Here is a 17,408-nt window from a genome sequence, read left to right on the forward strand (position 1 = left end):
CCGCTGGCCATGCCCCCCTTCCCCGCAGCCTCTGCTGCATGTGTACGGGCGGTCGGCTGATCGCCCGTACACACTGGCCGATGGGACAGATATATCTGCCATCGGCTGTGCAGCAGAGCCAACGCGATGAGTCTGCGAATGATGTCATTCACAGACATATCGCTGGTACACACTGGCCGACGGGCAGCAGATATATTGGCCGATCAATTGATCGGCCAATATATCTGTCAGTGTGTACCCAGCTTAAGCCTTAGAGAGAGAGAAATAAAGTACCAACCAATCAGCTCCTAACGCTCATTCTAGCGTTCCCGCTAGGCTGTTTCAGCGGGGCACCGCACCCTGCCCTATTTCTGAAGGATAGAAAGCAACCTACACTCCAGCGCAGCGCCCCGCTGAGACAAAACGATGGCGCGGCGGTCACCACCGGTGAATGGATGCCGGGCGCATAAGCCCGGCATCCATTCACAGAGACCACAGCGCTTGGGGGCTGCCCGGCATGTCCGTATGTGCCGCGCACGCCCCCAAGGAGTGATGAAAAGAGGTCGTGTCATAAAGACACGCCCCTTTCTTTGGCCACGCCCGCTTTTCGGGCGCACGCAAAAGTGCCCTATCTCTAGGTCCGGCGCCCTGCCTGCTGCTGGACCTAGAGTGAACACTACATTCCACTGGACGTTTTTGAAAAATGACAGTTAGGACATGATTGGCTGGTACTTTCTCTCTCTTCAAGGCTTAGTACATCATCCCCATGTCTCACAGTTCCAACTGAAAGCTAGGGAATCGCATGTTACAGCCGTGATCTTCAGTCCTTTCCCAGCATAGCCAGTAATGGCCAGGTTGACTGCGATCAAATGATTATGGTCCATTAATAATGTTCTTTGAATAAACATGTTGCCCTATCAGCCCGATTGCCTGATATCTGCTGTGCGTCTGGCCTGCATTAGGCAAAGAAAAGTGTACAGGCTTTTAGTTCATCCTTATCAGCTAAATTCTGTTTCCACTGACATCTCTGGCACAGCTACTGTATTATCTTAGTAAATAATAAGGTGCTCTTAGTCGCGAGCCAATCATAGCTTGCAGACCGGCAGCCAATCAGCAATGGCGGCAGGAGGCAGCTCGGGCACCATAGCAGCCACACCCCTTGCACCCACGGTAGTTATGCCACTGTTAAACAGTGGGGTCCTTTTCAGGATCAATGGAATGGGGTTATAGGCGTGGACAATGGAAACAAAGAAAGGCTGCAGATGTACTTCAGGGTCCAGTCTCCAACCCGGCCAACGCCGGGTATCCCAGCTAGTTAATAATGAAATTACTACTCAAATAATTTATGATGGGGGCAACACAAATTTCATCATGTGGGCACGATTTATAGTGACATGAAATAGTGTTACCCCCATCATACACAATTATTGCCCCCATAATTTATTACATAATATTTTTTCCAGAACGCTCTCTAGCCGTTTTGACCAAACTGCCATCAGTTGTGCCATAACTCACCGGCGGATTGAGAATCATCCAACAAACCGCTGCATCGCGTATGTGGCACCTTGGAGGTAAGGACTGGTGAAGACGAGCAGCGGATTGAAACCGCCGGCAAATACTATTTTTAGTACATTTACCCGCAAGTCTAGCTTGCCCTTTTGTGAGTGACGCCATCATCAGGAGTTTATCCCACTTAATACCCTTTGTATAAGCTCAGACATGATCACCTCATGGATTTCACTCACCAGAGGTGGCTGCACATAGAAATGAATCTTAGACACCGGGTTGAGATCATCCATCAATGGAAACTTCATTTATCAGTGAGGAATGTATCCTTCAAACTGTCCTTCAACAGCCTAATGCTGATTTCCATCTCCGGCAGCACCTTGTTAAGAAGCAGCAATATGTCAACTTCCTGAGATAAACCTTTTCTTCCAGACGTGCCTTACCTCACAGATCTGCGAGCGGAGGTTTTGTGCCCAGACTCACGAGATAGCAGAAGTCATCTAGAAAGGGCAAAATGGCCGCTCTGCAGTGCAATTTCAGCTTTGGAGACACTCTTGTGAAATAATTTGCATGTCTAGATATTTGGCAGGCTGCATACAGTAGGTATGCAACAAAAATCAATCACATATGCAGAGGAGATGGAGTTTGCAACCTGTGCCTTGAGCATGATTATAGTAATGAGGGGTGTAGAATGTATTGTGGCGATGACGGGCGCGCTGCTTTTTGCCGCTGAAGATTTCATGGCTAGCCCACCTCAGTGACAGGGATGAGCTTTATCGGCAGGCCAGGACATCCAGACAGGCTCGTGTACCTTGTGCCCGTTCTTTCACCCAGCTCTTGGTACCCCTGCATCTGTAAGTGGGTATCATAGCACAAGTAAAGGCCTAAACAAATGCCCTTTAGTCGGCATCAATATAGAAGACTAGAGGAAATTGTTACTCTCAAGCTGGCCGCACACATAGCGATATTTTACCCGATCCGACGCATTGGAACGACAGATCGTGTAAAATATGGCCAAATCCTGAGTAAATCGTGAGTCCCCACTCATGATCACGATGCGATGCGTGTCCCTGCTGGTCGCACATCGCATCGTCAGATCTGCCGTGCAGTAGGGCAGATCTGACAATCTAGGAGGCGATGCACTGTGACAGTCTGGATGCAGGAGAGATCGTATGAAGATTGGACACCAAATTGTGCGCAGATCGTGTGGAGATCGTGTGCAGAGCTGCCGGGGAGAGATTCAAGGGAAATCGTAAACAAATCGTACACATCGGCTGATCAATTCTGAGACAGTAAATTTAGGGAAATACACCACTGTGTGACTTTATGTTTATAAAAAAAATGCCACAAAAATAAATGTTTGTGGAAGCGGCCAGGTGCCGGAAAATGCGTCCGAACCACTCCTGGAAGGAAGCCATTACTATTCATATTATGCTTTTTTTGGGGGGGAGACTTTATTTTGATTTTGCGGATGCTGTATTTTTTAAATATTCATTTCTTATATATTTTCAATGCAGCGTGTCTGTAAACAGAGAAAACGTTTTATATATTTTAAAATTATGGGCCTGATTCAGAGCCGGACGCTCTGACCAGAGCGCTCGCTCTGAATCAGGGCCCTCCTCCATTAAAATGGAGCGTCCTCCTGGACGCTCGTATAGCTGTGGGTCACCACCCACAGCATATACGAGCGTCCAACAAGATGGTCGCGATGGTATTGACCATCGCGACCATCGGACTTGCGACAGAGACCCTGCGGTCGGGTTTCCCAGCCACAAGCCCTGGAGTGATTTTGGCTCTATCAGAGCCAAAATCACTCCCACTGACATCACTAGTGATGTCAGTGGGGCCGGCTTCAGACGGTAGGCGTTCCCATGGGAACGCCTCCGTCTGGCAGGCACGCCCACCAAAGGGGGCGTGCTGTCAATCAACATCGACAGCACACCCCCTTTGGTGCGAGACCCGGAGCGATGGAAAGCCCGTCGCTTGCCGGGTCTCGCGCATGCGCACGACGGAGCTCCCTCCATCGTGCGCATGCGCAGTGGGGAACATCGACCCACTTGCGAGCGTACTGCCGCTCGCGAGTGGGTCTGAATGACCCCTTATGTTTGTCCATGGCAGAAATGGTTTTGTACTTTTAATGCCACTTTGAAATGTATCCTCCAATACTGAATTCAAATCCTTTATTAATAGTTCTAAAGTGTTACCCAATTGTATAATAGCTGTGATAATTACTTTGACCTCTCCCCCAATGTACACATAGGCCCGTATTCAATTTGAGGCGAAAAGGCCGGATCTGCGATACTTTTTCGCCGATTACGTAATTTTTGCCTGTTTTGCTATTACCCCGTATTCAATATGAAAGACTTTCCGCCTAGGCGGAAAGTCAATGCAATGTACTAGGCGAAAAAGTTTCGCCTATGAATAGCAGGCGGAAAAAAGTGCAGAATTGGGGTTTTGGGGTGCAACGTTGCGTGAACCCCCATGCAGCCTTCAGACAGTCCCCCAAAGGTAAACTGTCAAAAAAAAAATAAAACACTTAAGGACACCCCAAAAAAATTACTTTTAAAAAGGGGGCAAAAAAAAAGAAAAAGTTGGGGTACAAAGTTAAAAACTAGCGAACTTGACGCTGGGGGGGTCCCCAAGTATGCCTCAAAGTGTTTTTTGATTGCAGGTGTTTGCGGCAGGTGGATTTTTTACTATTTTTTCAACTTCACTTTACCAACTTTTAAATATGCTGACCCCCATTTCCAAGTACCCAAAATTTGCTGGGATTAGTTATTTTCAGGAAAAAATACTCCTGAATACTATTCTGCACCACGTATAGAAAAACGCTATTTAGCAGCTATTGAGCCCGTTTAAAAACACCAAATACTTTGAGCAAGCCAAATCGGGGGGTACCATAGCTAACCCCCATGTCAGAGCATCTTTTGGGGTGTGTCATGCTGATTTCCCCAAATCTGACAGTACTATCCGCCTGTTCAAGTTTCGCCGGGTCCCGTTTTCGCGTACTTTCAAATTGAATACGGGGTAAAGCGGGGACGCACGCAATACTTTTCCGCCTGCAAAACAGGCAAAGTAGTCCGGGCCGCGAAAAAGTATCGCAGCTCGGCTCAAATTGAATACAGCTCTTAAGCTCTCCCTATATGGGTGAGTAAGGGGAGGGCTAATCACAGTATAGTATCATTGACACAATTTATTTAAAGTACAATATTTGTATCTTACCCTTTTCTAGTGCCGGAGAATCCTTCTTTCTATAAATATAAATCTGTGTGCCCAGTCTTTGTTTTAATAAAAAAAAAAAAAAAACTCTAGGTTTAGCCAGAAAAATCAGGTAATGGATTTTTGAGAGCATAGCCTCATGAACACCACTCAGATGTGGTCCTAGAACACATGAATGGAGACCGCAGTTCCCGTGCGGTCAGGTAGACCGCGGATGATTGACATATGCTTCCTGAAGACACAGAAAGAAACATTCTGTAAAGTCATTATCCACATATTACACAAAAAATAAACTCCAAAACGCATAAATTAAGATATGGTACAAATACTGTAGCTGATCCAATATTCTAGCCCTGTGGGCGGGATGTACTAAGGGCGAAAATGTGGTAAAGCCCCCGAAAATGGCATTTTTGGGGGTTTTACCGCATTCTCCATATGTACAAAGCACCGGAATGCATCGTCCCGTGGGCTTCTTATTGGGATGCTCTTCCTTGGGAGGGATCCCTCCTATCACCCCCCACGGCCTGTAAAGAAGGACCCGTGACCGGAGCCATTGCAAAGGACAGCTCTTATCGGGAGAGCTGTCCTTTTTCCGATAATCTAGGTACATACCGCGGTAATGCGGATACAATGCTTAGTACATCCCGCCCTTTGAAATTTGAATAGGCTATATTTATGTATTTGCCCATTTTATCTTATCCATTTTTATTTCACTAAATTCAGAGAAGGAAACTTGCAATTTTTTCTTTGCAGGAACCCAGGAAAGTTTTGATTCGATGCAAATAAAAAGTCCTCAACCTTTGTGCAAGATAAATGAGAGAAATATGCTCTATACTATGTATAAATATATATAGACCAGCAATAAGCAATGTGCGCCTCTCCAGCCACCCCAGATACAGTGTCAGCTGTTCCACAAGTTTTTCCAAAAATCTCCACATTTTACAGTAACTATGAAATATGTCAGCTCAGATTCTTTGCCGAAATTAAATATTAACCAAAGATACATGGGTAGTGATCAACAAATGAAACAGTGCACCCTAGTGGTGAAGCTATTATGAAAGTACAGAACATTTAAAACAAAACAGCTTTTCACATCAGTTGTGTAATTGTAATAACACTTAAACCAAGAACGAATAAAAAAAGTTTCATGCTGCTTCCATATGAATGTCATAAAATAATCACAGCACTGGGAAACTTGTGGATGGGAGTTAAGTATGTCCCAGGTTTCTAGCTTCTGTCTGGTGGTACTCAGGCTAGTGAGCATCCTTGATTGACAGACAACTTGTAAGAGGTTGATAAAGTTGTGTTACTTTTTACAGTCAGTCAGTCTCTCACTGCCTTGGGAGCAAGCTGCTGGATATAGCGCTGTTATAAACTGCTGTTTTGCAAGTTGGACAGTATTGCCTTTGCCTTTCACCCGTAGAGAGAGAAGCATTTTGTTTAGCTAGTGCTGGGCAGGCTAGAATTTATGTTTATGTTTTGTTTTTACTTTTGTTGCAAATAAAAAAAACTGCAGCTATTTGTACCAAACACCCTGGACTGGAGTGCTATAAATTTATAAAAAACCACACTGTCTTCCCCAGGAGACGGCTCCGCATACCCGATCTTGCCGCACTATATTCTGTTCAGGAGGCTGCTGTCTGGCCAATAAGCTCTGCAAGCTATAGATTTCCAGGGTAAAAAAAAAAAAATCAGGACTGTCCAGTAAACTCTGGTAGCCCTATATAACTGCTCCTCCTTCTCCTCAGGCCAGAGAGTTACATGACATACACAATCTGAAATGCCAACACTAGATCCATTTCATGAGCGTAGGTAAACACTACCCCCAGCGAAAACGCCTCCTGCTCTCTGCAGACAAAACAAGTGCACTTCTCAATTTCAGCAGCCGTTCACAGCCTGCATCACACCTTACATTGGGGCCATCAAGTTAAATTATTTAATTGGCTGCTACATTACTTATTACTTATTGGAAACCTGCGTAGCCAGTCTCAAACAGTAGCTTATGTTATGCTGCACAGAAAGGCATCTAAATGTCAGCAAAAGCTTGCAATCTAATGGGCACTGAGCGAGACGGTCTCTTGCTGGAAAAGCAGAAAGATTACAAAGTGGGGAGGAAATCGGGGATGAATGGAGACACACTTATCTAAGCACACCGTTTAGCATGGACTAGAGTGCACCATAAATAGTATAATATTCTATTTAAGGCTTCATAACAAGTTAAATAAGATCTGAAAACGTAGAGCAGGGAGGGAATACACAGAGTGGGCTAAAATAATAGTCAACAAGATAACATTAAACTAAAGTAAGAAAACTAGACCCATCAATTTAGAAAACAAAATATCTTATTTATATACTGTTTTATGCCTATGGAATCATATTCGTGGAAGAGGGATCTTCAATTCTCCCTTCCTGCAGCCTCCGGCCGACTCCAGAATTTGACCCAGAGCATATGCGCACGGTCAGATTCCCCCGGAGGAGTCTTTTACAAAGGTGAAACTCTACCGCTGTCCCTAAAAATTGCACTTAGTACATAGCAGGGATATTTTTTATTAAACATGAATATATCCGTTGCGATATGATGAGTTAATAATTGCGGCAGTGCAGCGATAATTAATACATAGGGGTCTATTTATCAAGCAGTGAAAAGCGTGGAGAAGCGGACCAGTGGAGAAGTTGCCCATAACAACCAATCAGCTCCTACCTATTATTTGATAGACTGTACTTGATAAATGCTACTTCAAAGATGATTGGTTGCTTTGGGCAACTTTTCCACTGGTCCACTACTCCACGGTTTTCACTGCTTGATAAATAGACCCCATAGGCCCTTATAAGTTTCCTTGTAGTTATGGTACTATGGGGTTTATATATCAAGCAGTGAAAAACTTAGGGAATGGAACCCAGTGGAGAAGTTGCCCATAGCAACCAATCAGCTTGAAGTAGCATTTATCAAGTACAGTCTATAAAAAAAATAGGTAGGAGCTAATCTGTTGCTATGGGCAACTTCTCCATGCTTTTCGTTGCTCGATACATAAACCCTATTGTTTCATCTGCCATATACTGCAACTGCTCAGGTTCCCCATATTGAGTTGTTACCCAGGAAGAAAATAGAAAGGGACTGTGATATATATATATATATATATATATATATACACATACACACACACACACACACACACACACACACACACAGTTCAGCAATGCCTATGTACCTAATTGCACAGAAAAAGCCACAGACCAGCAGCCTACATTACCATACATTGATGCACTGGAGGATGTTTAATCAATGTATCCCATAAGGGTGTTATCGTACAGACAATGCAAGTTTACAGAACTATTCCAATCATAAAATTCAGCCATCTGTACTCCCAAATGTGAGAGAATGTAACAGCTGACAGCTTTGCCGAACAACACGGCGGCAAAGGGTTAATGCAATCTGTATCTGGTTACAAATGAAAGTGCTCGCCCGCACTCCACGCCAGCTGCTATTTAATGCTCCGTTTTATATAGGAATCGATCCGGCGCTACGCATTTGTAGAGATAACCACACTGCTGCACTCCATTAAAAATATATATATATATTGTAAATGATGGGGATTATGAATAAGTGCAAAGAACATGATACACATTAGCTGTGACAATGCCATTAAATCCTCTATTATGATTTACATCTGTCCATTGAAATATGTGAAAAAAGAGCATGTATACAGTTCCGCAGTCACGGTTTATTAAAAGGAAAGGATTTAAATCAAATAAATTCACTTCTGCCTGTGCACTAGCCGTGAGATGTGTGACTTCGGGACGCCAGGACTGTACATTTCACTGGTCAAGCAAGGTGTCTGCTGAACTCCAGGGACATTTCACTGTCCCCAATCAGCTGTTGTGATGACAATGGACCTTGTATCCTTGTAGCAGAGCTGCTGTATTTTCAAATAACACTGACCGACATTTTGCATCTCGTAACTAAAAGACATTTCTCTATGGCAGTATAATGTATGTGTGCATGTAGTATTATACTTTGAAAACTTTTTCACAGTGCTTACATCACGGATACATAATTTCCAGACATGTTATACAGTACGTTTAAGGGCTCGCTGCATGTTCAGGGCTGGGGAATTGTGCATTACAGTAACTTATACAAGGAAAATCCGATGTATCAGAAACCCCCAGGGGGAGCCCGTACAGATCACACTTCCTGAGCATTTGCAACAATTCAGAGAGACACTGGGGAATGCCGTATTGCAAGGCAAATTAGGGAATGTTGGTATAAGAGGTGATTAACAGTGTGTATGATGGCTAAATTACCATATAATTTAAGCATACACATTACAGTGTGGTTACAGTAAGCAGGTTTCCATCATCAAAAGCTCTCTTCAGCTGCTGCAGAACCTCATGCCGGTTCAAACCCATGTCTGGTCAAAATGTTAGTCTTGCTAGCACCTGATAATGTTTTGTTACTGAGCAATAAAAGTATAACAGAAATACACTGAGATGCTGGACCTGTCCTACATAGCTGATGTAGTTATTACCTGAATGCCAGCAAACGTATAATCTTACACATAAACATAATTTCAAAAATATACAGGTAGGTTAATTGGCTTCCAACTAAAATTAACCCTTGTGTGTATGTATGTGGTAGGGAATATAGATTGCAAGCTCCACAGTAGCAGGGACTGATGTGAATGGTCAAATATTGTCTGAAAAGCGCTGCGGAATATGTGTGCGCTATATAAATAACTAATAATAATAATATCTAAAGCATCAGGTGCCTCCACAAAACCAGTCTAATGTAACTCCAAAGGTACAGCACTCACAGTTTTCAATAACAGCAACCACGCCAGATATAATGTTGTCCAACGTTTCAGTGCTATATTAGCTGCACTATCATCAGGGATCAAGTAATACATAAAAATTCACTAAAGGCAGCACTAGACATTCGGGGCGTGATGACGTAATTCTATGGCGCCGCTGGCCAGGTAGTGTGTCTTGTTCCCTGTGAGCGCTACACACGTGGTAAAGTCATAGTATTTAAAGTAAGAATTTTTATGTGTTACTTGATCCCTGATGATAGTGCAATAAAGCACTGAAACGTTGGATAACATATCTGCCGCAGTTGCAGTTATTGAAAGCCTTGAGTGCCGCAACTTTAGGGATATATACACACACTCTCAAAGTGAGTTTGTATATGGTGGTACGCCATATACAAGCCATATTATGTCTCCATAACTGAAGGACCAGCATCTAACGAGGCCTCAGGCTCAGTCACTGGTGTGTCACATTTGTGCGTATCTCTCTTCTGACCTCCATGTAAATTTACTGACAGTTGGCTGAGCCGCTATAACTGACTCACTCCAGGATCAGAGACTTTGCACTGTAGCAGCCAGCATACATTATCTAAGATATTCTGGTATGTACCAGTTTTCTGCACAGGAAGTGGTAAACTAGGAACTTCTGGATGAATGAACTAACCAGAAAGATATCCCAATCTACACAACAATATACAAGTGAGCAGAGGAACTGGGGAGCACTGACAGCAGCACGTATGTTACAGTGTAGCTTGTATGTTTACCCAGGTCTGATTTAGCACATGCTACAGTATACTCAATCTCATACCCAACCTCCAGTGTGCTGCGGCATCTGTGCCCTGCCTACCAGAAATACAGCGCAGTACATGTAAAAAGGGAAGTTTATCTCAAGATACAGCAGTACAGACAGATGGAGGGAAGTAGCACAGAGACAGGGTAAGTGGCACAGACTAATGGCGATAAGTAGCATAGATAGGTAAGCGACAGAGACATGGTAAGTAGTACAGAGACAGGTAAGTAGCACAGAGACAGGGTAAGTGGCACAGACTAATGGCGATAAGTAGCATAGATAGGTAAGCGACAGAGACATGGTAAGTAGTAGAGACAGGTAAGTAGCACAGAGACAGGTAAGTAGCACAGAGACAGGGTAAGTGGCACAGACTAATGGCGATAAGTAGCATAGATAGGTAAGCGACAGAGACAGGTAAGTAGTACAGAGACATGGTAAGTAGTACAGAGAAAGGTAAGTAGCACAGACAGATGGAAGTATCAGGAATAGAGGTAAGTAGCACAGAGACAGGGTAAGTGGCACAGACTAATGGCGGTAAGTAGCATAGATAGGTAAGCGACAGAGACAAGGTAAGTAGTACAGAGACAGGTAAGTAGCATAGACAGATGGAAGTATCAGAGATAGAGGTAAGTAGTACAGAGACAGGTAAGTAGCACAGACAGATGGAAGTATCAGAGATAGAGGTAAGTAGCATAGAGACAGGTTACTAGCACAGACAGATGGAAGTATCAGAGACAGGGATAAGTACCACGACTAATGAAGGCAATTAGCACGGGCAGGTAATTGGCATAGAGACAGAGGTAAGTAGTACAGACAGATGGAGAGAAGGATAACAGAGACAGAGGTAAGTAGCACAGACAGGTACAGCGGTAAGTAGTACACAGAGGGAGGGAATTATCACAGATATAGATCTAAGTAGTAAAGACAGATGGAGGGAAGTACTGTATCACAAAGAAAGGTAAGTAGCACAGACAGATGGAAGTACATACAGTATCACAGAGACAGAGGGAAGTAGCACAGAGTAAGGTAAGTTGCACAGAGACAGATGGGGGTCACATACCTATTCGACTAAAACTCTCCGACAAAGTTCTCCGCAACTTTTTCATCTTGCTGAGCTTCTGAGCCGGCTGCGACCCAATCATGTCACACATGTGTGCAGGGGGTCTGTATGCAAAGCAGCAGCGATCCCAGAGTGGTGTCTCCGTGTTCTCCTGCAGCCAGCGGGACAGGGCTCAGCTCCTGCACTAAGTCAGTGCCCAGATAAACTGACTCATGTTCCCGGGATGTTTATTCTTTATTTGGGGAAATAAAAATGATCCACTGCAAAAAAAAAAAAAAAAAAGAATAATCGCTGCGACAAAGGGAAATATTTAGAAAAAAAAAAAAAGTATATTCAAATAGGTAAAAGGCAAAAAGCCCAGGACGGTTCTGCAGCCAGGATGCAGGAAACAGGCAATGGCTTTAGCTGGTCCTTCTGCTGCTACTTGCACAGCCCAATGCTCAGCCTGTGCAGGGCTCCCACCCCCTCCTATGTCTTCGTCATTATAGTGTTTATATTCTGAGCTTGAATGATGAAGCAGATCCAGGAGCAGTCTTGTAGCTAGCTACATAGAGGGTGTTAGCTCTGTGGTCTCCTGTAGCACAGCACCGCCTGCCATACTGTAGCTCCACTGAGCCATCTAGTGGCAGAAATGAGGTAGCACAGCTCGGTCTACTGTAGTCACTCATCATTATGGAGCTCAGCTGTGTGTGTGTGAGCAGAACACCACCAGGCCTATTAGGATTTTGATCAGCATTCATTAGGGTTCTGCATTAAAATGGAGATGTGGTCGTTTCAGGTTTTCTAGACAATTAATATCATTCATAAGGCACATAGAGGTCTATTTACTAAGCCTGGATGGAGATAAAGTGAACAGAGATAAAGTCCCAACCAACCAGCTCCTAAATGTCATTTTTCAAACACAGCCTGTGACATGGCTGTTAGGAGCTGATTGGCTGGGACTTTAACTCCGTTCACTTTATCTCCATCAAAGGCTTAATAAACAGCCCCCGTAGAGAGGCTGAATGGGTGCATGCCCACTGTACTTGACTCTTTGCGTGAGTGGCGTTCAAGCCAAGGTAAGCATTCAAGACAGAGATACAGTAGGAATTATACTATCTGCTGCCTCTAAGGTCCATCAAAAAAATCATCTTGTATTTCGCTAAATGGGTCTTCTGATCGCCATTTGGATCTATGATCCCTTAAGGCACTGCGGACACCTCGTGGCCCTATTTTAATAAATAATAATTAAAACAATGATAAATACAAATGTTAATTTTTCTTATGATGTCTCAAATAAATCATGACAGTGAGGGAACATTGGACCTATTCTTAATACATGTGCTATTATTGTAAATTATAATAATTATTACATGCAATTACATTCTCCCACGTTTAACAGTAATCCACCCATAAATGTGCTCCCTTCACCACTTAAATATCATATAAATAGCACAATAAAATATGTACATGTGGGAGCAATATGAGCTGCATGAGTGCATCTAGCCCTTATTTAGCTATGAATAGGACAGGAAGGTTTGTGGGCGTCCCAGGACAACTAAATAGTGTGGGTGCCTCTACATGCAGAAAACAGAGGCCCTCATTCAGACCCGGATGCAAGTGGCCGTTCGTACGTTCGGCGTACGTAAAAAAAATATGTAAATTCAAGCACTCGCTCGTATTTTCGAACGCAGCTAAACATCCTCCCCAAACTCTACCGACCCCTCCTCTACCTAACGAGCGTGCCAAATAGCGAGCGTACATCCCCGAAGTGGCTTGAAGAGAACGCACGCACAAGTACAAACCGGAAGTGAGACTGTCAGATTCCGACTACCTGCTCCTTTTTTCTGCCTACCTCCCTCAATCGTATCATGCCAATCAATATATCAATTAGCTTAATTGTTTTTTTTGTTTTTTTTTGACAATGCAATAAACTTTAATCTTGTCCGTGTTTGTGTTTACCCGCAGAATACGTACGGCTTAAACATTCGCTTTTCTTTGTCAAAATACATGTTAGAGCCAATTAAACAATTGTTTTATTTGTTTTTAACCACGCATATTTTCCTGGGTTCATTTCTTTATTTAAATTTGCTTACGCATGTCACTGCATCAAGCCTATCATAACTCTCAAGAGATTTCTGGCCCTGTCGAACACATGACTCATACACTAACCAATAGAATTGGTCCTGTTAATTACCCAAATACATTAGCCAATCAAATTTATTTTCGGGTCTTTATTAAAAATGATTTTTAACAAATACACCATTGCCATCATAAGAGCCTCGGCATTCACCAGGCGCGAGCTGCTGGTGTTAACCGAGGTGATGGATAGGCGGATCACCAGCCAGCCTCCACCCATCACAAATAGAGAGAAGCGTTCCGCATATGCGGAGGTACGTGGCCGCCTGCTTTCCTTCGGCTCACGCCGCCAGATCGGCCAGCTGGAGCGCAGGTGGTCGGACCTGCAACGGCGGATGCCCTGCTTGCTGGCATGCTTTCGCATGCAGATCGCGGAAAGTACGTTTTTGGGACTGTGGTTTTCATGTTTATCTTTGTGTCCCTAACTGCGTGTGCATATTTTCATGTATGTCCTATTTATTCATTGTACTCATATCTGCATGGCCATGTTTTCATGTATGTCCTATTTATTCATTGTACTCATATCTGCATGGCCATGTTTTCATGTATGTCCTATTTATTCATTGTACTCATATCTGCATGGCCATGTTTTCATGTATGGCCTATTTATTCATTGTACTCATATCTGCATGGCCATGTTTTCATGTATGTCCTATTTATTCATTGTACTCATATCTGCATGGCCATGTTTTCATGCATGTCCTATTTATTCATTGTACTCATATCTGCATGGCCATGTTTTCATGTATGTCCTATTCATTGTACTCATATCTGCATGGCAAAGTTTTAATATTTGTGTTGTCATAAATTAGTGTTTAACTCGGTTTTGGTTGAAACTAACCACAATTTGTTTCACATCTTTTAGGGGCACAGCGAAGACTACGGCGTCATCGCCATCAAAGACGGCGCTCTCGCCCACTCTCCCCAACCCCAAGCCAAACCTCCACACCCCCAAATTCCCCTATTTCCCCCTCCTCCCCAGCCTGCACAGACCCTGTGGAGGATGTTTCGGGGCTCCTTCCCCTCCATCCCAATTCCCCCTCTCCTCCAACCACCCCTCTTCTAACTACCCCCTCCCCTGAATCCCAAATCACCCTGCCAAGCTCGTTGGGGAATGGAGGCACCTCCGAGGAGGACGAGGGAGTGGCTTCTGGAGCGGCCGTTATTTTGAACGGTATGGGGTTTTTTTAGGTTATTTTTTGGCAAAAACTGTTTGTATGTAATCATGTGTCTGTCCCTTTTTTTGTGTTGTTTTGGCGAATTTTTGGGAGTTTTCGGTTTGTCTTTACCTGTTACTGCTGATTTCACCATACACATATCACACCTGTCTGAATCTGATTTTTTGACTTGTAATTTTTGGGTAGACCATTTTGGGGTGCTTGGTTTTTTCGGTGTAATTCTGCTTTGGGCCACAATATTGACATTTTTGGGTAGCTTGGTTTGGCTTGTTTTTTAATGTGGTTTCATTATTGATGTATTAATCCCCACACTTTTCTAACCCACAGAGGAACAGAGGCGTATGGCTGAATTAGCCGGATGTGTGGGGCGTATGCGTGACCACGTCATCGGGCTGCTGGTGGTCCTTGACCATATGTTGGTCCTCCTTAGGAACCAGTTTTAGGGGTTTTTTTTACAAAAGTTAAATAAATTAAAAATTTAAACTTAACGTTCTGTCTCATTCCTTGTTTCCAAATCAGAGATTGTTTAGACTGACATAAGTAGACTCTTCCAGCAAGGATTTGAAATTATTGTCACTAAGAATGTGTGTTGTATTTTTTAGGAAAACAGGCACAAGAAACACCTAACAGTAACAATCTGATTGGCCTTTTTTGGTGTTGTACAAATTATATATTACTACATTTTACATGTTCCTATTTGGGGGGCAACCTGCTTAGGCCGATATTACGAAGCCAACTGATTGTACAGGATTCATTTGGGTGTTGGTTTGGACCCAGAAAACATCTTACATTTTAGCTTTTTGCATCATTACAGGCTTACCCCGTAGGCAAATGTAACGTGTGTGAACCTGGTTACACTTGCTTGTAATGGGCAAAAAAAGGTACAAAATTAGACTCTCAAAATATTTATTCACAACATAACTAAAATAACAAAGTGTTCACTCACAAACAAAACACACAGTGATAATCATAAATACAACACATACAACAAACTTTTAAAATTAAAACAAAAAATCAAGAACTGGTTGACGAAGGACCATGCCAACATGATTCCACAAATGTGGCGTTGCAATATGGGTTCCATAATATATTCCCAAAGTTTCCCCATGAAGGTTTTTTTTAGGGTAGCAGGAAGTAGTCATCGTTGGAGTCCCAAAGATTATGAAAACAAACAGAAGATGGAGAAAAAAACACAAAATAATTAGATGTTCTCAAACAATCCTTACCACATTGTGTCTAAACACTGTTGTGTTGCCAATAATTACCTAAAATATCTGGCCACCACATCATCGCGTATGGCCCCCCCACATACTGACCTCCGACCAACCTCGGGGGGGCCATCCTCAGGTAAGGCATCCTCTGGCTGCATTGGGACACCACTCCTTATGGCGATGTTGTGAAATATCCCACACAGGACCACAATTTTCGAAACCATATCCGGCAAATACATGAGCTCGCCACAAGAGCGGTGGAGGCATCTGAATCGGCCTTTTAAAAGGCCGATACAGCGCTCCACCACTTGCCTGGTGGCTGTAAGTGCGGCATTAAAATTACTTTGTGGCCCTGGTGTGGGAGCCAAATAAGGAGTGAGCAGCCAGGGCGTGCAAGGGTAGCCACTGTCTCCTGTGAAAAAGAAGTGACAACATCAGGATCACTGTGTATCAAGCTTAACATTGTTATGTACTAAAGGTCTTCACTTACCCAGAAGCCACGCATCACCAGCTTGTAGGTTGGTTAATTTGTGCCATATCCCTGATTGCCGGATGACGAATGTGTCATGTGCACTTCCTGGTAATTTTGCATTCAGGGACAGGATCTGGAGGGAGGCATCACATACCACCATTACATTCAGGGAGTGATAGTGTTTACGGTTGCGAAATATGGCCTCCAGCCGTGCTGGAGGCTGAAGTGGTATGTGAGTACCATCCACAACCCCTATGATGTGTGGGAAGCCAGCTATTTGGTAAAAATTGGCCTTGGCCATACTAAGGGCACCCATATCCAAAGGCATTTTAATAAAATGATGGAGGTGCTTGAAAAGTGCCTCCATCACTGCCCTCAGGATCCAGGAAAAGGAGGATTGGGAGATGCCCGCCACTATTCCCACCGTTGTTTGAAACGATCCTGAGGCACAGAAATGTAACACCGCCATAAATTGCGTAAGTGGTGGTATTGCTGTAGGACTGTCAATTTGCCGCTCAAGATCACTCTCTATTAATGAGAGAGTGTCTATGATGATTTTGGGAGGAAGACGGTAGCGTCTTAAAACCTCATCATCTGGCATTCCAAAAAGGGTGACACGTGTTCGATATATCTGGGGCCTTGCACACCTACGATGCCTATGCCTGGGACGAGATTGAGGTTGGTCGGCTTCCGGGAGCATGGCCAGAACAATCCGACCCAGATCAACCTGAAATGGCAAGATTTCAATGTAAGGCTTTTTCCCCCCCCCCAAAAAAAGATTTTTACTTAGCTTGATGATACAATCCATTGATGCTTACATGCCGGGGTATTGTCATGATTGGGCCAAACTGTAAAAAATCACAATATAAAAATGCAACAATTTAGGCTGGGCATTTATGAATCAAAATTGGGTGCAAGACAAAACATAAAAGGGGAGAAACACACATTTGCCCAAATAGCAAAACGACATTGCGCAGACTACCTCAAATTGGGCCCAAATGTAATCAACAAATGCTAAAGGGAAAACACAACCAATTTAACGGGTCTAAATAAGCATTTAAAATTGCGCTAAT

At 43.6% G+C, this 17,408-nt stretch overlaps 1 protein-coding gene across 2 annotated transcripts in view; it reads right to left on the reverse strand.

Annotated features, from left to right (window-relative positions):
- CDK14 (cyclin dependent kinase 14) overlaps window positions 1–11,942 on the reverse strand; it is a 691,508-nt gene extending 679,566 nt beyond the window's left edge. For both annotated transcript variants that reach the window (XM_088459604.1, XM_088459603.1), the window contains exon 1: window positions 11,357–11,942. In XM_088459604.1, coding sequence (XP_088315730.1) covers window positions 11,357–11,447 — 91 coding nt within the window. In that variant the 5' untranslated portion in view covers window positions 11,448–11,942. The remainder of the gene's footprint in view (window positions 1–11,356) is intronic.
- Between the last annotated feature and the right edge of the window lie 5,466 nt (window positions 11,943–17,408).

This window comes from Taudactylus pleione, unplaced genomic scaffold, assembly GCF_031769625.1.
Source record: "Taudactylus pleione unplaced genomic scaffold, aTauple2 ptg000916l, whole genome shotgun sequence".
In the NCBI taxonomy this organism is placed as follows: domain Eukaryota; kingdom Metazoa; phylum Chordata; class Amphibia; order Anura; family Myobatrachidae; genus Taudactylus; species Taudactylus pleione.